At 41.0% G+C, this 22642-nt stretch overlaps 1 protein-coding gene across 12 annotated transcripts in view; it reads left to right on the top strand.

The window, feature by feature from the left end:
* The first annotated feature begins 4663 nt into the window (after nucleotides 1-4663).
* Nucleotides 4664-22642, top strand: part of RAB3GAP1 (RAB3 GTPase activating protein catalytic subunit 1) — a 93325-nt gene continuing 75346 nt past the window's right edge. For 8 of the 12 annotated variants that reach the window (XR_004969312.1, XM_036319368.1, XM_036319367.1 and 5 more), the window contains exons 1-5: nucleotides 4664-4717; nucleotides 4818-4873; nucleotides 11304-11379; nucleotides 20917-21049; nucleotides 22126-22204. Coding sequence is in view for 11 of the 12 variants with exons in the window: in XM_036319368.1 (XP_036175261.1) it covers nucleotides 4700-4717; nucleotides 4818-4873; nucleotides 11304-11379; nucleotides 20917-21049; nucleotides 22126-22204 (362 nt within the window). In the remaining variant the exon portion in view is untranslated. Of the gene's footprint in view, nucleotides 4718-4817; nucleotides 4874-6317; nucleotides 6410-11303; nucleotides 11380-15530; nucleotides 15564-20916; nucleotides 21050-22125; nucleotides 22205-22642 lie in introns of those variants that run through there. The other 4 variants (XM_036319373.1, XM_036319369.1, XM_036319374.1 and 1 more) reach the window with 4 other exon arrangements.

The raw sequence follows: 22642 nt of genomic DNA, 5'->3' as shown, positions 1-22642 counted from the left end.
CCCATTGTTGTTGCACTTCTCACAATGTTTACTCTCTCAGGAAAATCTAATTAATCTGTTATGCCCCCACATTCCGCTGAGGACTAAACCAAGGGTGATATTTCCAAGTTTCTAATCTCTTAAATTGCCTATGCCTCAAAGTTCTCCCCATCCTCATTATTGGCGACACCTTGAAGTAACTGAAAATTATGCCGGAGAGAAAACACAGTTGCATGGAAAGGCCCTTGCCTTTGGGCGTGTAGCAAAACAGCTCCTGATACGAAGAAACAAAATCTTTTCTGCTTCATGAACTAGTGAAAACCTAATAAAAGTGTGTCTCCCCTGGGTATTTTACATCATTAGCATCCTGGCTTCATGCTTCACTTTAACAAATAACTTATTTTAAAAGTTTCTCCAGGGAGAAGACAAGGAGCCAAAAATATCTTGGAAAAAACTTTACTTAGCAACCTGATAAGGCTGTTTCATACAGTTTCTAAAATTCATGTAGCCAAGTCTTTGTGATGTTTTAGTTTCTGATTTTGATATGCACTGAAACTTCTTCAAGGCTAATCAAGGAATGCAATGCTTTACATGTGAGTAACATTTTATGGTTTTCGTAGTACATTTATTATAAATACTCTGACCATAATCAATCACCTACTATATCTTAGGACAGGGGTGGGCAACCCCTGGCATGCGTGCCAAACATGGCACGCCAGTAACTTTTGCTGGCACGCAAAACCCTCGCTTATAATCTTCAATTTACAATTTTTTTCTTAATATCGACTTTTTTATTTTTCAGATAAATTCAGTGTAGGTGCATCTTAGATAAATAAATAATTTTACATAACAAGTTATCTTAAAGACCATAGACATGGATTGATGAGAGAGGGGAAGAGCAATTTCTATGCCTCTGCCTTAACTCTCCCTGCCTTCCTAGATCCGACCAGTGTTTTGGTTTCATCCACATATGCTTGGGAATCTTTGTTCTCAGTGATGAATTTTGTTAAGTCTTATAATAGGAGTAGCCTGATGGATGAAAGTAGTAGCTCGTGCATATCTCTGAAGGTCACGAAATATAAACCTGATGTAAAATCTCTGTCATCGGTGATGCAGCAGCAAAAGTCCCACTGATAATATCAAATGGAGTCATAAAGTTTTCTGTTGGACTATCAGTGTACATGTATACATTAAAAAATAAATGTATTTTTCATCATCATATACTGTGTTTTTGTCGCTCGAATGAATTTTATTATTTCTTCAAGGCTCTTCACATACATACACCTTAAGTAGGTGTAACATGTTCTCAAAAAATTAGGGTTGGCACGCAGAAGAATTCTGAGTCAGAGATTTTGCTGGTTTTGGTACGCACTCACAAAAAGGTTGCCCACCCCTGTCCTAGGACATATGCTAACCATTTTACATATGTACTACATGGAACTTAATCTTTGCTATAATTCTATGAAGAGGTATTACAAGCCCCATTTTACTAATGAAGAAACTGAGGTTTTCAGGAATTAAGTAACTTGCTCAAAGTCATACAGTTGGTAAATGGCTAAACTTGGATTTAGCTAACCTTCAAACCTACAGACTTATTTCACTCGGTAAGAATCTTAAAAAGTTAAATGAACCAGTTACTCTTTTCCTTTTATATGTACAAATCTCCTGATGTTTATGTTTGTATCCATCTTTTTCTTTCCTTCTCAAAAAAAGCCAACCTCCTCACATATTCTTTATCCCTCCCACCCTCCTGCTACATGTGCTCTGAGGTCCTGGCATCACCTTGCTGCAGAACTCCAGGAAGGCTATTCACAAGGAGATCTCTGTGGGTGGCCCCTCATGAAGTAAGACTTCAGATTGCAAGTCTTGAGTTTGTGACTACCAGCTCTGTGGACTTCCTCCCCTCTCACCTTATCAAGAGCTCCATCTCCCCTTCATCATCGATCTCTCCCTCTTAGATTATTATCATCAGCATACAAGCACACTTACAATTAACCTCTGGAGAACATGGCATTAGGTACTCTCCTTCTCACTCAGAAATTCAGGATAACTTTTTGAAAATATATATTTTTATTGATTTCAGAGAGGAAAGGAGAGGGAGTAGAAACATCAATGATGAGAGAGAATCATTGATTGGCTGCCTCCTGCACGCCCCCTACTGGGGATGGAGCCCACAACCCAGGCATGTGCCCTTGACCTGAATGGAACCTGGGACCCTTCAGTCCGCAGGCTGATGCTCTATCCACTGAGTCAAACCGGCTAGGGCCAGGATAACTTTTGACTCTATAGTTGGCTTTTCATACCCCCAGATTTAACCAACTGTGGATGGAAAACAGTATTTTGGATCCACAGGTGGGAATCTGTGTTTGGGGACACAAAAATACTCTTTTCTTTCTGAGGTGAGCTGAATGCTGTGCAAAATCTTCAGATACGGAGGACTGACTCAGTTGAAAGAAATCTGAGTATAAGTTGTCTTGGGCAATTCAAATCCATGCTGGTCAAGAGTCAACTGTACTATCCTCTGTACTTGCCTTAAAGACAAACAAAAAACCCCAAGAAACAACAACAATCAATCACTCTTGACTCAATATTCCTCTCTTGTTTAATTTTACAGCAGCAGCCAATATTTACCATCTTGAAATGTGCCATCTCTCTTTCCTTATTTTCCTAATTCTCTAGCCACGATTTCCTCTCTCTTTTACTAGACATTTTTTTCCTATCCATCCCTAAATATGAAATTTCTTCAGGCCTTGATGTGAGGCTTCTTTTTTTCTCTTTCTATATTCTCTTCTTAAATTACCTCATCTATTTTGGTGATTTAAAATACTCCCAAATTTATATTTTCACACCAGGTCTTGCCTCTGAGTCCTATTATTATACTCAATTTTCTCCTTGACAGCTCCCTTGGAATGTTTTACAAGCCTGTTAGACTTGCCAACTAAAACACTAGTGTCCTTGTTCCTTCCCATCTTTCTCATCTCAGGACATGGCATTAGCCTCCCACAGTTGCTTAAGCCAGAAACCAGAAAATTATCTTCAATTCCTTCCTTTCTCTTTTCACTGCATTTAATTCATCATCAAGTCCTGCCTATCATATATCCAAAATACATATCAAATAAGTTCACCTAGTCTACTGACCACCCTAGTCAAAGTCTCCAAAGCATCTCTCACTGGATGCTTTCATGACTAGCTGCTGTTCCTACTTCTTTTGTGCCACCCTCCAATCTATGCATGTAGCATCCAGGCTATTACAAAATGTAAGCTGGATCACATCACTCTCTTGCTTAAAACATTTTAGGGACTTCCATTGTGCTTCAAGCCTAGCCTAAAAGGCTCTATATGGTCTGGCCCATACCTGCTTCTCCAACTTCACCGCAAACACTTCGTTCAAGGTGTTCTTTGTTCTGTTATGCAGATCAGAGTTGTCTACTGTCCAGCCTCTGGATGTGCTATTTCTTCTGCTTAGAAGCCTTCCCCACCACAACCGGGCTGCCCCCATCTTATCCTTCAGCTCTCCTCCAAAATTCTTCTTGTCAAGGTTACCATTGACCTCCACATTACTAATAGTGATGCTGATACATATAACACCTCTTCTTTCTGTTCATGCAGCAAATTTCCACTTTCCACATTTCTGCAATCCATCTTCATATCCCCAGAACCTAGCATAGTGATTGGTTTGTACTGTATGTAGCAGGTGTTGACTAAATCCCTGAAAATGAATGAAGGTGCAAGTTGAGACCTTCTGGGAATGATTGCTGCACACAACCCCCCACAAGTGTGGTGGACAGAAACTAGAAGGAACATCAAGAGACAGGGTTGAAGGTTTGGCAGTGGCAATAACTACCTGTTGTCAAAATTCTCCTGACCTTAGTTTTCTTGTATGCCCTAAGATTGAATTTTGTATTGCTGCGATGAATTTCTTAGTTCTCTACCCCCAAATTCCTTCTTGTGGGTTGCAAACTCATTAAATGAGATTTATTTTTTTTAAAACTTTTAATTATGAAAAATTCAGACCTAATGAGAGTATAAACATCTATGTACCCATCACCGACTTAAGCAATTACATATTCATAGCTAATTTTGTTTTATTCCTAGCCCTACCTACTTCCCCCTCTCGTTATTTTCAAGGAATTCTGGACATGGTATCATCGTATCTGTAAATACTTCAGTATGTATGAGATATAATTATTAACCGCTAGACAGAACACCTTTTGTTCCTCAATGGCTTAAAAAGTGAAGTTTTCACTGAACAGCACTTTGCTCTTTCCATAAACCAGATAACTAGCACGATGATTTCTATTTCCTGGCTTAACTAAAATGTGTAAATTCTCTGAGGGGCGTAGGTGGGAAAGAGTGGGTATTAGAGCACCTTTCAGTGCCCTGCAACCAACAAAGGGAGAATGAATGAAAACTCAAAGCGCTTTAGGTTTTTAATACAATCTGATCCTGAGAATCTAGGGCCTCTTCTGGTCCCTTCCTGAATTCGTTATAGAAAAATTTCAAGTTCAAAGCGATGTTTAATGTATTTATTTCAGCCTGAGAAGACTATTCCAAGCAGGACTTACAGGGGGCGGTGCCTCCGGGGACGGGGCTGCATCAAGGCCCCGCCCCGCTGGCTCTAGGCTCCGCCCCCGCGAGCTCCCGGCCTTTCTTTTCCTCCTCCCCTTGCCTTCCCATCCTCTTCCCAGCAGCCCCAGCGCCGGCGCCGGCGGTCCTCAAGATGGCGGCCGACAGTGAGGTGAGGGGGTCGCTCCCTGCCCGTTCCTGCCTGCAAGCGCGCTCCTTTGCCTCAGCGCCTGGACGCTCACTCTCTCTTTTCTTCCCCCCCGTCCCCGCAGCCCGAGTCCGAGGTGTTTGAGCTCACGGACTTCACCACTGCCTCCGAGTGGGAAAGGTGAGTGAGTCGTGTCATTGGTTCGCAACACCTTGGGCCTCGGCTGGCGTTCCCTCTGCCGCCCCCTCAGCCCTGACCGCACGTGACGTCACTGCTCTGTGAAAAGCGAGACCCCGGGGTCCCCGGTCCCCGCCTCCTCCGTCTCGGGGCAGCCGAACGCCTCTTCCGCGTCTGGCGTCTGACAAGCCGGGGCCCGCCCCCGGCCGCGGAACCCCGAGGCTCGGCTCTCCGACAAAGTTGTGTTTGTCCTCACACCACTTTCCTCAGACCTTGGTCGTTGCCCGCACGCACGGTTTCCGTGTATGTTTAACTCTGGACATAAGCAATACACTTCGCAGCTGCCTTTTTCCTTCCGCATCACGCGAGAGAACCCTCTGGGGAGGAGGCCGCCGGCGCACTGACAGGTGGTGTCCGCCGGCCCGGCCCCTGCACCCCGTCCTTTCCAGTAGCCTTTCCGGGGTCTGCATCTGGCCGTCCGCCGGCCCCTGCCCTCCCACCCCGTCCTTTCCAATGGCCTTTCCAGTGTCTGCATCTGGCCGTCCGCCGTCCCCTGCCCTCCCACCCAGTCCTTCCCAGTAGCCTTCCCAGGGTCTGCATCTGGTCCGCCGGCCCCTGCCCTCCCACCCCGTCCTTTCCAGTGGCCTTTCCGGGGTCTGCATCTGGTCCGCCGGCCCCTGCCCTCCCACCCCGTCCTTTCCAGTAGCCTTCCCAGGGTCTGCATCTGGTCCGCCGGCCCCTGCCCTCCCACCCCGTCCTTTCCAGTGGCCCTTCCGGGGTCTGCATCTGGTCCGCCGGCCCCTGCCCTCCCACCCAGTCCTTTCCAGTAGCCTTTCCGGGGTCTGCATCTGGCCGTCCGCCGGCCCCGGCCCCTGCCCTCCCACCCCGTCCTTTCCACTGGCCTTTCCGGGGTCTGCATCTGGTCCGCCGGCCCCTGCCCTCCCACCCAGTCCTTTCCAGTAGCCTTTCCGGGGTCTGCATCTGGCCGTCCGCCGACCCCGGCCCCTGCCCTCCCACCCCGTCCTTTCCAATGGCCTTTCCGGGGTCTGCATCTGGTCCGCCGGCCCCTGCCCTCCCACCCAGTCCTTCCCAGTAGCCTTTCCGGGGTCTGCATCTGGCCGTCCGCCGGCCCTGGCCCCTGCACTCCCACCCCGTCCTTTCCAATGGCCTTTCCAGTGTCTGCATCCGACCTCGGGACGCGTTGACGCCGTGGGTAGTGTGCCCCGGCCTCCTGTGCCTGCCCAACACTGAACAGCGGAAACTGTTGTGCCACTGAAGTGAGTGGGAAGCCAAGTTTGCGGAGGGTTGCACGCTTAGATGAAGTTTAGTGTTCGGTGCCCCAGAAACCCTTCAGCTTCCCGGGTTTCGAGTGTGAGCGAGCTCGCTGCAGCATTTTGTCGTCTTTCCGGCTGGGAGAGGTCACTTGTGGATGTCATGTCGTTAAAAGGTCTCAGCGGGAATAACAGCTTGACCTGTGGGATCTTCCAACAAAGCGAAGTCAGGGAGACATAACCACGCTGGCAAGGCTGTAGTGAGCAGGTACTGTGTGTCCAGAATTTATGCTAATGGAAGAGAAGAAAAACAAAACCCTAGACCCGTATTTTACCGAACCAACCAGCAAATAGTTACATTGGAAGCCACTGACACTAACTGTAAACACAGCAGTTTAAGTAAGGATGGTATTATGACGGATTAGCCTTGTTGGAGATATTTTCATAGGAAAGAGAGAAAATGAGCCGGGCATGGGAAGTAGGAAGCGTTTGGTTAGACATGAGAAGGCACTGACACCGGTAGAGACGGTGAAAATGAACCTTTGGAACTTGGTGAAGAAATGCTTGACTGGAGTGCAGGTCACCTTAGAACTAAGATTCCTAAAGAAGACAGGACCAGGTATGGACACCCTCCAAAGCTAAGTAGAGACCAGTGACTGGTGTGGCTCAGAATGCTTGTCTCTGATTATGTCTGTCTGAGGTGGACCCCAATACTTGCATTTCTAACAAGTTTCCTCCCAGGGGATGTTGCTGTTGCGGGTGGGTCTGCAGAGCACACTGAGCATGAGCCATTGGAAAACAAGAGTGAGAGACACTTGATTTTATAGTGGCAGAGGTGGTGTGAGAGTTGTTTCAGAAGATGAAGTAAAATTAAGGCAGTGACTTACCTTTTTCCATAGTTAGGTTGGTGATTTGGAGATTGGAGAGAAAGGATAGAGGAAAGGATTGTAAGGCATTTCAAAAGAAGATTTAGAGAGATCAACCAAAGGACTTGTGTACATGTATATAAGCCAAACCAATGGACATGGACAACAGGGGGATGGGAGTATGAGTGTGCGGGGTGGGGGCGGGGAGGAGGTTGGGGGTTAATGGGGGGGATGAGGACACATTTGTAATACCTTAACTAATAATAATAATAAAAAAAAAAGAAGAAGATTTAGATAGAACTCGAGGAAATTTGAGAGTAGAAAAAAGCAAACTCAACTGCACCTTCTTTCCTGAAAGAATGGAGATAAAGTGGCAGAGCATGAAGAGAGCAGTTTTAGACCCTGTTGAATGTGAAATAACAGTCAGTCCTCGGGTTACGTTGAACTCCACGTACATCGCTTCGTGGTTACATTGCCATCTCCCATTAAAAAAAAAAGTTCCGTCATTTCGACATATGTACATATGAATATGAGCTTTATGTTTTTTTATTATTTATTTACTACAAGTAAAGGGCAGGAATTGTTATTTTTCTTTTAAATTTGTTTTATTGTTTCACTTCATTACTGCTGTGTATGTGCTCCATGTGAGTGACTTAGGTGCTCATGTAGGTGGGTTTTGACTTACGGCGAAAATCGCATTATGTCGCGCCATAGGAACGGATCTCCGATGTAACCCAAGGACCTACTTGTAATAACTTCTTGTCTTGAAGGCAGTTAGAAAAATGTAACCTGAACCTTGGAAGATGACAATTGGGTGTGAATGAGGAAACAGCAGAGTATTGAATGGAAAAGGATCACTTTCCCCCAACTAAATATTTAAAACATCCTGAAATAGAATATTAAAATCCTTTAGTTCCTTATCTATATATATAAAACCCTAATATGCAAATAGACCAAACAGCAGAACAACCGGTCACTATGACGTGCGCTGACCACCAGGGGGCGTGTGCAGAACATGGCAGGTGTTGACCTTGGTGGGATGGTGGAGCAGGTGAGCGGGGGTGCCAGACCAAGGCAGGGTGCTGGTCACTGTCATTGGGGCAAGCCTCTGGTGGTTACTGAAAATTCTTTGCTCCGAGCGCTGCAGTCCTGCCCAGCACTCGCGCCTGCTGCCGGTGCTGGAGCCGCTGCTCACACAAGGCGCCGGCCCTCATCTCATGGTGCTGTCAGCAGGTGCAAGTGGTGGCTGCCAGCCCTGATCACCCCTCAGGGCTTCTCCACCTCCCCCTGCTCTTGAGGGGTGATCAGAGCCAGCATCCACCTCTCGAAACCACTGCCAATGCCAGAGCTGCTGCCAGCACCCACTGCTGGTGCCAGCCCTGAATGCCCCTGAGGGCTTCTCTACCTCCCCCTGCTGCTGAGGGGTGATTGGAGCAGCAGCTGCTGCCACTTGCACCCACTGCTGGCGTCGGCCCCAATGGCTCCCCACCATCAGTGGATATGAGCTGCGGCAGCAGAAAGGGGACTGGGGGCCATGGCGGGAGGGGCCGGGCGGGGGTGCGGAGGTTGGGCTGAGACCTGCCCTGTGCCCTCAGCCTTGTGGCCCACAGTTCCTTTCAAGGTGCACGAATTTGTGCACTGGGCCCCTACTATGAAAATGATTGTTAATACAGTTATGATAAATACAAAGTAGGAAATTTGGTTATTGACTTTTTATTTGGTTATTGACTTTTGGTTATTGACTTCTGTTTCTAGAGTGAAGTAGTGTTTTATGATTCATGGGAAGATGTTAAGACTTTGGAGTCTCTTCAACTTTGAGTATAATGTTTGAATGAAAAATTCTTGTAGATATGGTATGATCCATACAATTTATTGAGAGGGCTGACTAGAAACCATACTCTTTTTATCATTTTTCTGTTGAAGAAATATTTATTGAGTGCCCACGTTTCAGGTACAATTGAGGATTTTAGGTATGTGGTGGTTAATAAGAACAGGTGATTCCTGCTCTTACTGAATGTATAGTTTAGTGCAGCCGTGGGCAAACTACGGCCCGTGGGCCGATCCGGCCCGTTTGAAATGAATAAAACTAAAAAAAAGAAAGACCGTACCCTTTTATGTAATGATGTTTACTTTGAATTTGTATTAGTTCACACAAACACTCCATCCATGCTTTTGTTCCGGCCCTCCAGTCCAGTTTAAGAACCCATTGTGGCCCTCGAGTCAAAAAGTTTGCCCACCCCTGGTTTAGTGAAAGAGACAGATATGATTAAAATAATAATAGAAATGAGTCTTAATTACAATTGAAATAAGAGCTCAGAAGGGGAATAAACCTGGTCTTTTAAGAGCATATAGCCATTAGACCTAATATAAAATGAGGAGCCAGAGGAAATGACACTTTAGCTGAGATCTGGAGAGCTTTCAGGGTAAAGGTATTGAATTATTCTAGTCCAGGGGTGGGCAAACTTTTTGACTCGAGGGCCACAGTGGGTTCTTAAACTGGACCGGAGGGCCGGAACAAAAGCATGGATGGAGTGTTTGTGTGAACTAATATAAATTCAAAGTAAACATCATTACATAAAAGGGTACGGTCTTTTTTTTTTTTTTTTTTTTTTTTTTTAGTTTTATTCATTTCAAACGGGCCGGAACCCGCGGGCCGTAGTTTGCCCACGGCTGTTCTACTCAAATACCAATACTTTTAGGATAGTGTCCGATAGTAGAATTAAAAAGAAAGAAAAAGCACCTGTAATCCTACCACCATTAGATAGCAACTATAACTATTTTGAGAAAATTCCTTCTAATCTATGTGTTTTGTAAACTTGTATCAAACCATTTTAATATTTATTTATATGGTTTCCATTAACATATGAACATTTATTTCCTCAAATGGACTTTAAAACATGATTACATATTATTCCATCGAATGGATATACCATTAATTTACAACTCTGCTGCAGTTGCACATTAAGATAGGTTCCAGTTAACACGCAAATTTTCGCTCATATATGGATACCTTTTTATTATTAAATTTTTATTTTTTAAAACATATTAACTAATTTCTGTCACACTCATATTCAAAGCTAATAATTGCCTTTTACTGAATCCCCCTTCCCCAAAGTGAATTAGTATATATTAATGCCTTTAAATTTTTTTCCTTATGGAATTATTTTTATTACTGTTAGCTAATTTATATTTTTTACGAATTAGACAGAAAAGTACTTTATAAACTGGAAATACCTGAGTCTAAGGAGACTCAATCAAGTATTTAGAAAAGACAATATTTGTGCCCAGTCAGGATTAATGCCTTGAATTTTAAAGAGGAATTAATTGGAAGGTTCAGTTGAATCATAAAAAGTGATTTATCATTACTGTCTTACAACAGAAATGTAAAAGTTACTGTGTAAGTCACTGAAGAAAAAACCTGATGCCTTGTATTTTGCTAGAATTAACTCTAATACTCTAGCAATACTATGTAGGCGTTTTAGTAGAGCAATGTTGTTGTTATATTGCATCATACTCATATAAGAAGTCAGCTTCTTAGAGTAATAACAAGTCTTGAGAAAGTGTCTTTTAATATGTATTTAACATTACTGCTGAGATTTGACAGTTTTCATTTGCTAATGTTGAGCATATTGCTGGTCAAAGTTGTTCTTTTTTTAAATAGGTCTTTTGATCATTAGATTTAAAGATGTGAATAATTATAAAATCTGTCAGTTTTTATAAGGAATTATGAATTCCTGAAAGCTGATAAATGTACTTGGATTTTCTTGCCAGCTGTTCCTTAAATTTTATTTTATTTTACTGAACAATGTGCCCAAATAATGTTTTCTTTTTGGGGAGGGGAGAAGGAATATCAAAATTCCTAAATCTTTAAAGGAAAAGTTATTAAATTAGTTATTTTGAAAATAGGGAAAATATTTCATAATTATCTTTAATAGTATCATGTTAGTCTGTCAGTTTTTACTTCTGTCTCAAATTTATTTATTTTATATAGACATTTATATAAAATATTCTTAATTTATATTTTTTATTCTTAATTTATATTTTTTATAAAATATAAAAGCAGAATGCCTTTGTTGGATAAGCAGTATACTCAAAATCTAAGAATTCTCAAATAAAGAAAATTATTTTCACTTTTATTCCACATTGATAAATTAGACTAACAATATTAAACTTATGAGAGAGACTTCTCTGATAAAAATGTTAAAATATAAAAAATGCTTTTCTAGGATTTTATAACAATAGTAAAAAATATGCAGTTACATATATAGAAAGGGTTTTTTTTTTGCTCCTTCCTAGGTTTATTTCCAGAGTTGAAGAAATCTTGAATGACTGGAAACTGATTGGAAACTCTCTGGGAAAACCACTTGAAAAGGTCAGATCTATTTGCTGGTGTCTCTAAATGAGTATTTATTTTGAAATTTCTAATCTTTGCTGCATTTGGTACATTTGAATTAAATTTTTTTTAAGTTATGTATAATCTGTAAACATAAAATGGTATCTGGAAGAATTTGGATATGTGGCAAATAATATATCTAAGGCTTTTGTGAACTGTCTTTCAAATAAAATTTTATAATTACAGTGTCATTCTTCGTGAGTGATTTTGTTTCTCCTAATGTTTACTTCTTTCTCTCTCACCTTCTCCCTTAGAATGTTAGAAAATCTTTTTTTTTTTTTAAGTTTTAGTTGGTTAGAGAAACACTGCAGTTACCAACTTCTTGGGTAGAATATTTTGCTTAATTAATGAGGAAAAATTCTTGGTCTTTTTTTTTTTTTTAATTAAATCTTTATTGTTCAGATTATTACATTTGTTCCTCTTTTTTCCCCCCATAACTCCCCTCCTCCCAGTTCCCACCCCGCCCTCCGCCCTCACTCCCCACCCACTGTCCTCATCCATAGGTGCACGATTTTTGTCCAGTCTCTTCCCGCATCTCCCACACCCCTTTCCCCCCCAAGAATAGTCAGTCCATTCCCTTTCTATGTCCCTGATTCTATTATAATCACCAGTTCATTCTCTTCATCAGATTATTTATTCACTTGATTCTTAGATTCACTTGTTGATAGATGCATATTTATTGTTCATAATTTGTATCTTTACCTTTTTCTTCCTCTTCCTCTTCTTAAAGGATACCTTTCAGCATTTCATATAATACTGGTTTGGTGGTGATGAACTCCTTTAGCTTTTCCTTATCTGTGAAGCTCTTTATCTGACCTTCAATTCTGAATGATAGCTTTGCTGAATAAAGTAATCTTGGTTGTAGGTTCTTGGTATTCATCACTTTGAATATTTCTTGCCACTCCCTTCTGGCCTGCAAAGTTTCTGTTGAGAAATCAGCTGACAGTCGTATGGGTATTCCCTTGTAGGTAACTGAGTTTCTTTCTCTTGCTGCTTTTAAGATTCTCTCTTTGTCTTTTGCTCTTGGCATTTTAATTATGATGTGTCTTGGTGTGGTCCTCTTTGGATTCCTTTTGTTTGGGGTTCTCTGCGCTTCCTGGACTTGTAAGTCTATTTCTTTCACCAGGTGGGGGAAGTTTTCTGTCATTATTTCTTCAAATAGGTTTTCAATATCTTGCTCGCTCTCTTCTTCTGGCAGCCCTATAATTCGGATGTTGGTACGCTTGAAGTTGTCCCAGAAGCTCCTTACACTATGTTGATATTTTTGGATTCTTTTTTCTTTTTGCTTTTCCGGTTGAGTGTTTTTACTTCTTTGTATTTCAAATCTTTGACTTGATTCTTGGGATCCTCTTGTCTGCTGTTGGATCTCTGTATATTATTCTTTATTTCAGTCAGTGTATGCTTAATTTCTAGTTGGTCCTTTTTCATATCCTCGAGGGCCTCACTAAATTTATTGGCGGTTTCTAGAAAATTCTTGAAAAACCTTATAACCGTGGATTTGAACTCTATATCCAGTAGTTTGCTTTCCTCCATTTCTGTCATTTGTGATCTGTTTCTTTGTCTCCGCGTTTTTTATGCTTCCCTGTGTTGATAGAGTGGCTTTGTGTGCTAGGTGTCCTATAGGGCCCAGTGGCTCAGCCTCCCCAATTACCTGGGGTGGACACTCTTGGTGCACCCCTTTATGGGCTGTGTGCACAGTCTTGTTGTAGTTAAGCCTTGATTGTTGTAGGTATCACTGGGAGGAATTGACCTCCAGGCCGATTGTCTGTGAGAATCAGCTGTGTCTGCAGTGGGAGAACTTCTGTGCTGAAGACCCCCTTCTGGGGCAAGACTTGCCTCAGTGGGGCTTTGGTGCTCACTGAGTCTGCCCCCTGAGTGTGTCCCTTATGAATCTGAGGAGTTGTAATCTGGATGGTCTCAATCTGACTGCTGGGTACACAGGCTCCTGGATCTCTAAGGAGGTGCTAATTTAGCCTCTGCCTGAGGCTACCCAGCAGGAGCTACGGAGAGATCTGCAGGTTCCTCTTCCTTGTTTGGGTTTTGGAGGTGCCCAGATGAGGCCCAGCTGTGAAGCAGTGCAAGCTGCTGTGGGGCCTTGGGCCTTCTTTTAGATGTTCTGGGTCTTTCTGACCCAGCTGCAGTTGGTTAGGTAATTTTAGATCTCAAAGGGCCAGCCCATTCATATGCAAAAGCCTCTGCTGCAGCCTGGGTGGGGCGGGGTCTCAGGGAATCAACAGGGCGGAACAAACAGCTATGGCTGATCTTCAGTCCTGCCCTAAGAGGTCCCGGATCTCAGTGTCCTGGTAATCGCTGCAAGCACCTCTGAGAGAAAGCCGCCTTCAAGTTCCGCCTGCTGCCAGACAGTCCAGTTTCTCCCGGTGTGAGTCTGCGTCCCCAGAGACTCACCTGGAACTGGAGTCCGGGCCGTCGGGAGCTTGTGCCTCCCTCCTGATTGCAAAAGACACCGGCGTCCTCCGTTGCCAGCCCCTTTCCACGTGCGCTTGAGCCTCCATACCTCTGTACTTTACTTCCGCACCTCCTCTGAGTCTCAGTGTGCTTTTCTCTTTCCTTCTAGTTGTAGAATTTCCACTCAGCCAGCCTTCCTGTGGTTCTGGATGATGCCTGTTTTGTCTTTTAGTTGTATTTTTGAAGTGGTTGTGCGAGGCAGCAATTTCAGGTGTTTACCTATGCTGCCATCTTGGTTTCTCCTGTCCAGTAATTTCTTAAATTTTATAATTGTATTTTGAGCGAAATATAGTGACTAGATTCTGTAGTGGTCCGAGAGTAGTTAGATTAAAACTCCATTCTCTTCCTTAGTGGTGACAGCAGCTAAAATGTTATTTTCAATCTACCGCTTTTCATTGTACCCTGGAGTCTCCACTGCATATGTATGGTTTAGCAGATTGCCAAGATTTGAGACAGGGTTTATATGCAAATTTTGAGGCTTAGTTTCTCTTGGCTTTCAGAATTTACACCTTAACTTTAAAACTTCCTTGCCATCTTTGAACTTTGTTTTCTGTTGCCTGAATCCAGGAAAGTCCCATCATTCTGCAGCCCTGAGTTGTGCCCAGGTTGGAGTGTCTTATTTAGATCAGCAGTTCTCATGGTGTAGTCTGACCCCTGTTGCTCCCTGAGAGCCTTTTAAGGGTTGATAAGGCCCTGCCGTTTCTAACTAGTGTACTTGAGGCCAATTTTCTTCATGTACCTCAGTCAAAACAATGGATTGCAAAGATTAAATGAAGGTGCAGAAATGGGAATCCAGTTACCTTTTAAAAACTAATATGGAGATTTACAAAATGTAGAACAATGCCACTCTTCTCAATATTTTGGGGGTTTATTTTGGAAAATAATTGTTAGAACTTCATTTAACATGTAATAAGTTCATTATCATTTTAGATGAGTTAAAAATATGTGATTGTTTTTCCTTTTTAATTTCTAATATGGGGTCCTTGGTAATTTAGGAGTGTAAAGGAGTCCTGAGGCAAAGAAGTTTAAGAACTGCTGTATTAGAAAGGTACTAACAAGCAAATCTCATCAGATATAATCCCTTTTTTCATAGATAAACTCTCCAGTTTCTGCCTCCATTTGGTCACTCTTCAGAGCCTTGAAAAACTGTGTTGTTTTGTCCAGGTTTTATAAATTTTATCTGAAGGATAGGTAATGTGACCAAGCTACTTTTACTATATGAGACCCTGAAGTGCTGAAAAATGACTTTGAGAGGAAGAAGTGGCAGTTACTGAGCATCAGCTCAGGCACCATACAATATAATTGGGACTGTGTCTGTTAACTTAATCCTTAGACATATTTGATGAAATATGAAATATTATCTCATTTTATGGATGATAATGAGACTTTGGATACTGGTAGTAATTTGCCCAAGGTCATTCTGCCAGTAGTTTGTGTAAGCACAGTTATATCTAGGACATGCTTGCCTTTAAACCCATTTTAATATGCATTTTTTTGGTTTCAGATTTAAGTAAATGTAAAATTATATAGTGGAAATATTAGAATAGATGTCTAAGGCCCATTTTGGAATTTTAATAAAATAGACAAAAGATACTGGTGGTATGAGTATGATACTGCTTGAAGACAGGAAAATTAAAGAAATGACTGTTTTATTTTTTTTTTAGCCATTTTATGATTCTATGTAGTCAGCAAAAATTGTAAGTACTTCTTATGAGATGTTAAGTTTACATATGGTATGATCTGATAATAGCCCAGTTAAGTCAGTGACTCTTATCTCACTGAAAAATTTATGGACGAAGAATCATTAACTTTAGAATAATAATAGAAGAATAAAAACTATAAAAGTATTGAAATGAGTTCATATTTTTTACACTCACTCAGTAGATTAGAATGAAATTTACAGTTGACCCTTGAACTTGTGGGTGAGAGGCGTTGATCCCCACCACAGTTGAAAATTTGCATATAACTTTTGACTTGCATAAAACTTCTTATAGTCTACTGTTGACTGAAACAGTTGATTAACACATATTTTGTATTTGTATTACATGTTGTGTATTTATTATAAGTAAGCTAGAGAAAATAAAATGTTACTAAGAAAATCATAAGGAAGAGAAAATAAATTTTTAGTATTTATTGGGAAAAAATCTGTATATAAGTGGACCAGTGCAATTCAAATGAATATTATTCAGGAGTCAGCTATACTTTAGTGCTTAAAGTCTACATGGCAGACATAAAATAAATTTGAATTATATGTTTTCTCTTGTGTGAAAACTTCCCAAACTAAGTTATAACTAAAGGTCAAACTTGGGACTGATACAAACATTACAAACAACTTATATTCCTTTATTTGTATTCTGTCAGAAAATTTAAGTATTTTATGGATCATTGGAGTAGGAGGGGTGAAGGTTTTTTTAAAGCTAAAGTTTTTGAAAACTAGACAGTTGAGAATCAGTGATGAGAATACAGGGTTTCTGAAATGAAAGCAACATTGAGCTGCCTATGATGTTTTTAGGAATAGGATTATTTAAGATAAAGTTTATAGTCTCCACCCTTTTTTATTTTTCCTTTAAATAGTAACCATAGTGTCTATAACTTTTCTGGATATTATTCAGAAAGGAAAAAAATCAGTATGCTATCATAGTTTCTATTCTTTCAAATTGGAAGTTTTTGGAGTTCTTTGTTGTTACTGTGTTAAGTTTTTATTATAATAGGAAATTGCAGGGGACATCTTTAAGAGACAGCATAGCATAGTGATGAGAAGTCATACTGCTTGTTTTGGAATTCTAGTTCTATTACTCCCTTTGTGGCATTGGACTGTCTTCAGTTAATGTTAGCTGCTGCTGTTGTGGCTTCTCTCTCTTAAAACTATTCACCAGAGGCTTAAAAATAGTATTTGCTTCAGGATACTGGGATATAAACAAATATAATTTTTAAAAGCTCAGTAACTCAGCATTACTGCTTACATATTTTCTATTTAGTTTGGGACTATCTGTGTGGGTTGGTATTCCCTGCATCCTAATGATGCTATGCTGCCATGACTATCTACCTCTCCAGTGGAAAGAATAGCTATGGGAGATTAGAGGCTCCATGAGAAATATTCTTTTTTATGGTTATGTTGCATAAGTAAGGTTGCTTTTTAAGATTTTTAATTAAAATGTTTTCAAAAAAAATTGCTGTTTACAAAATAAATGAACAAATTAAATAGAAACAGATTCATAGACACAGAGATCAGACTGATGGTTGCCAGAGGGGAAGGAGTTCAGGGGACTAGGTGAAAAAGATGAAGGGATTAAGAAAAACAAATTGGTAGTTACAAAATAGTCATGAGGATGTAAAGTGCTGCATAGGGAATATAGTCAATAATATTGTAATAACTATGTATGGTGCCAGGTGGGTACTTTAAATATTGGGGGGACCATATTGTAAAGTATATGATTGCCTAACCACTATTCTATACATTCAAAATGAATACAAAATAATATTGGGTAGAAGAACCAAGATGGCAGCTTAAGAAAGCAACTGTACTTGCCTCTTCTCACAACCACATCAAAATTACAACTAAAATACAGAACACCATCATTCAGAACCATCTGAAATCTGGCTGAATGGAAGTCCTACAACTAGAGAAGTAAAGAAAGCACACTGATACTGGTAGGAGGAATGGAGGCACGGAATGGGCTGGACTGGCACCCATGTGTGCCGCTTTTGGATCGGGAGGAAGATTATCTCTGCAGAGGCCGCCTGTGAGGAGCAAGGGGTCCCAGCCTCCCAGCCCAGGGTTCCAGAACTGGGAAGAGAAGTTGCCATTAACTACAGACTATAAAAACTAGTGGGGATTAAGGCTGAGTGACAAGGAGGCTGCTGGAGACCCAGCTGTTCCTTTTAAAGGGCTGATGCACCAACTGAACTTAAAAGGTCCCACTTCCTCTGAGCTCTAGTGCCAGGATGAGGCTCTGGGGACCCAGACACATTCCAGGAGGAACTGGATGTCTGGAATCAGGGCAGGAAATCGGGGCAGCTTTCTCCCAGATGGAGGTGCTCACAGGGGTCATTGTTCATGTGCTGGCACCTCCTCTGTGGCAGGACTGACTGGCAGCCATATTTGTTTGCTCTGCCTTGGTGATTCCCTGAGATCCCGCCTCATCCAATTTTCAGCCTCACTCACCCATTTGCAGTGGCTTTTGCATATGACTGGCTGTCCTTGCTGAGGCTTCAAACTTTCCTAAAATCTCTTAACAAGCTGCAGTTGGGTCAGCATGCCCCAAACCTAACAATAAAAGGACCAAGGCCCTGCACTAGCATGAGCCTGCCTTGCTTCATAGCTGGGCCTTGCCTGGGCATCTCCAAGCCCAATTCAAATAACTCCTGCAAGGTGGCCCCATGCAGTGGCTGACTTTGCACCTCCCTGGAGGCCCTAGAGCCAGTGCACCTGATGGACAGCTTCAGACCATAGCAGATTACAACTCTACACATCCATAAGTGACACACTCAAGGGGAAGACTCAGTGAGGACTGAAGCCCCACTGAAGCAAGTCCTGCTCCATAGGGATGTCTCCTGCACAGCATCTCTCCCACTGTAGCTACAGTTGGTGCTCACAGCCAATTGGCCTAGAGGTCAACTCCTCCCAGCGACACCAACAACAATCAAGGGTCAACAGCAAGACTGTGTACACAGTCCACACAGGGACACACCTAGAGTACCCAGCTCAGGTGACTGGGGAGGCTGAGCCACTGGGCCCTACAGGACACCTACTACACAAGGCCACTCTACCAATTCCAGGAGACATAGCAGCTCTATGTAATACACAGAAACAAATACAAGCCAAAATGGGGAGACAAAGAACATATCAGAAATGAAAGAAATGGAAGCAAGCAAACTTTTGGATACGGAGTTCAAAACCATGGTTATAAGGCTACTCAAGGATCTTCTTGAGACTTTCAAGGATCTTAGTGAGAAAGTTAAAAGACATGAAAAAGGACCAGTCAGAAATTAAGCATACACTAATTGAAATAAATAATAATTTACAGGGAATCAACAGTAGAGTAGAGGATTCTGAGAATCAAATCAAGGGTTTGGAATATGAGGAAGCAAAAAAACACCCAGTTAGAAGAGCAAAAAGATAAAAGAATCCAAAAATATGAAGATAGTGTAAGGAGACTCTGGGACAACTTCAAGCATACCAACATTCACATTATGAGAGTGCCAGAAGGAGATGAGAGAGAGCAAGATAGTGAAAACCTATTTGAAGAAATGGCAGAATGCTTCCCCTACCTGGTGTAAGAAATAGACTTACAAGTCCAGAAAGCACAGAGTCCCAAACAAGAGGAATCCGGAGAGGCCCGCACCAAGACACAGCATAATTAAAATGCCAAGGGTTAAAAACAAAGAGAGAATCTTAAAAGCAGCAAGAGAAAAGCAGTTACCTACAAGGGGTTGCCCATATGACTCAGCTGATTTCTCAACAGAAAGTTTGCAGGCCAGAAGGGAGTGGTAAGAAATATTCAAAGTGATGAATATCAAGGGCCTACAACCAAGATTACCCAGCAAAGCTCTCATTTAGAATTGAGGGTCAGATAAAGAGCTTCACAGACAAGAAAAAGCTAAAGTTGTTCATCACCACCAAACCAGTATTACATAAAATGTTGAAGGGTATTCTTGGAGAAGGGGAAGGGAAAGGGATAAAAAATATGAACAATAAAATGGCAACAAATACATATCTATCAACAACTGAATCTAAAAATCAAAATAAATAATCTAATGAACATAACTGATAAATAAAATAGAATCAGAGGCATGGAAGCATGGAACAGACTGATGAATCTCAGAGGGAAGGGGTTGGGGGCAGGAAGAGATTAACCAAAGATCTTACCAATGGACACAGACAGTAGGGTGGTGAAGATAGGGATGAGGTGGAACCGAGTTGGGATGGGGTGGGAACCAGGTGGAGATGGGCAATGGGAAGGTAAGGGGGACATCTGTAATATTCTCAACAATAAAGATTTTTTAAAAAATAAAACAATTATATTGAATGTAAACTGTAATTGAAAATTTTAAAAAGTAAAGTATAAGCAAAATTCAAATACAAATTGCTATTTAAATGAAAATATTTGAATTCCAAAGCTTAATAAAGAAGCTTGCAAAACCTGTTAAAGCTAATTTATTACTGATGTCACATCACTTAAATTGATTTTACAAACTGCTTTTTTATGAAGCAATTTCTACATTCCATAATGCTGTGTGCTGTAGTGATGTTATTTGATTTGAGATTTTATAAAAGTATATTTTATTGCCATGTACTTTATAATTTATAAAATTTCATCGTTTTTTGTTAAAAGTAACTCAGGGATTCTGCTATTGGTAGAAAGGTGGGGTTTTTCTTGCATGTGAAGAGGCATGGGATTTATTGTATATTTATGATTTTTAAAAATTCTTTATTGTTTAAAGTATTACATATAATATTACATATGTCTTCTTTTTCCCCCATTGACCTCTCCCCAGCCACCCCTATCCCCAGCATATACTCTCACTCTCCTAGTGTCTGTGTTATGCTTATATGCGTGCATACAAATCTTTTGGTTGATCTCTTACTACCCCCCACCACCCCTGGATATTTATGATCCTATATAATAAAGAGCTAATATGCTAATTAGACCTGATGGTGGAACTACTTTCCAGAACGATGGGGGCGGGGCCACGAGGCAGCTGGGCCCGCTAGGGCCAAGCCCCTTGCATGAATTTCATGCATTGGCCCTCTAATTTTATATAGAGACTCACCTCACAAAAAGTACTTGAAAATAATTATTTTGTAAGTTCCTTGATAGTTTATATTCTAGGGAATTTTTTAAAAGGAACATTGATAAATCATTTCTAAAATAAGTACCTCTTTGTTTTATTCACTTACATATTTTTCCTTTTTCTTTAGTGTGTGGAAGATACTGGATGAAACTTAGATTAGTTGGCAGGAAAAGGGAAAAAAATTCCTGTGGTTAATAAACATAATGGTAGCTATTGAATACTTTAATGTTTCCCCCCTCTTATTGTTAAATACAGGGTATATTTACTTCTGGCACATGGGAAGAGAAATCAGATGAAATTTTCTTTGCCGACTTCAAATTCTCAGTTACTCATCATTATCTTGTACAAGAATCTACTGATAAAGAAGGAAAGGATGAAGTTTTAGAAGGTAGGCTTTTTTTAATACGTGTTTTAAACTCTTGACTTGTAGGATTGATTGTCATTTTGAATACGAATTTAGTTCTCTTGATTATGTAGTATCCTCTGGATATGTTTACATATGCAAAGTTGTTTCACCAGTACATTTGAAGTAGAAGTGATCTTTTCAGAGGAAGAATCACAGCATCATTTAAAAATTAATTACATCAGCAAATATTTATTGAATGCCTGCCATGTGCTAGTTACTCTGCTAAGTCCATTTGAACCCAAACTTAAATTTATGTTTCAGTAGGGGAGATAAGGTTTATAGTTAAGTAACAGTAATAGGAAGTAGAAAGTGCCATCCCAAAGCACAGATGAAGTTCTCCTAGAGTTTAGGGGAGAAAAGATTGTTTTTAATTGGGAAAGATCAGAGAAGGTGTTATGGAGAATTAGGCAACTACTACCTGGCCCATGCCAGATATTCAGTAAATGTGCTTATAGTTGTTTATAGGTCAGATCACCACCAAAATCTTTGTCCTGAGATATACTAGTATATAACTGTGAGTGAGCAAGACATTAAAAATACATAAATTTTGGAGCTGTCAGTCAAATACCCTTTATTCGTTTAGAAAATAAATATGCAGGATGTGTGTTAAAGTTTTTCTGGTCAGGCCCTAACTGGTTTGGCTCAGTGAACAGAGTGTCAGCCTGCAGACTGTAAGGTCCCAAGTTTGATTCCAATCAAGGGCATGTACCTTGGTTGCGGGCACATCCCCAGTAGGAGGTGTGCTGTAGGCAGCTGATTGATGTTCTCTCTCATTGATATTTCTAACTCTTTATTCCCCTCTCTTCCTCTTTGTAAAAAATCAATAAAATATGTATTTTTTTAAAAAGTTTTTCTGGTCAGTTAAGGACATTTTGCTAAGAGAGAGAAAGACATTCCTCTTCCCCCAAATCTAAGTGCTAGCCCTAGGTTTAAATCTTTAAGCAATTGCGAAACTACATGGACTAGCAAGACGTGTTTTATAATGTTTCTTTAATCATATTACAAAATTCTGTCTTAGAATGAACAGTTAACTTTTTCATTATCTAATGTTTTTGTAGATGTTCTTCCACAATCTATGCAAGATTTGCTGTGTATGAATAATGACTTTCCTCCAAGAGCACATTGCCTGGTAAGATGGTAGGTATACATTTTACTCGGATGAACTTTTAGGAAGTTTGTTGGGCAGGCCCCAAGACTGCCCAGGTTCAGTGGTTTGGTAGGAGGACCCTCAGGACTCAGCATATAGCTGCCCTTACTGCTATGACTTATTACAGTGACAGCATGCAAAGCAAAATCAGCAAAAGGAAAAGGTGCTTGAGACGAAGTTTGTAGTCAGAACAAGTGCTTAAGAGTCCTTTCCTAGTGGAGTCACACAGTACATACTTAATTTCCTTAGCACCAAGTTGTGACAACATGAAATGTTGCCTACCAAGGAAGCTTGTTAGAGGCTCTGCTCTCAGGTTTTTAATTGGGGGTGGCACCTTCTGACTGATAAATAACAAAATTTCAGACTCCCATAAGGAAGCAGGTGTTCAGTGTAAACTACATTGTTTGTACAAACATATTGGGCACAGT

This window comes from Myotis myotis, unplaced genomic scaffold (genome assembly GCF_014108235.1).
Source record: "Myotis myotis isolate mMyoMyo1 unplaced genomic scaffold, mMyoMyo1.p scaffold_m19_p_8, whole genome shotgun sequence".
NCBI classification, from domain to species: domain Eukaryota; kingdom Metazoa; phylum Chordata; class Mammalia; order Chiroptera; family Vespertilionidae; genus Myotis; species Myotis myotis.
The sequence above is the reverse complement of the archived record's forward strand: the minus strand, read 5'-3'. Positions and strand labels throughout refer to the sequence as shown.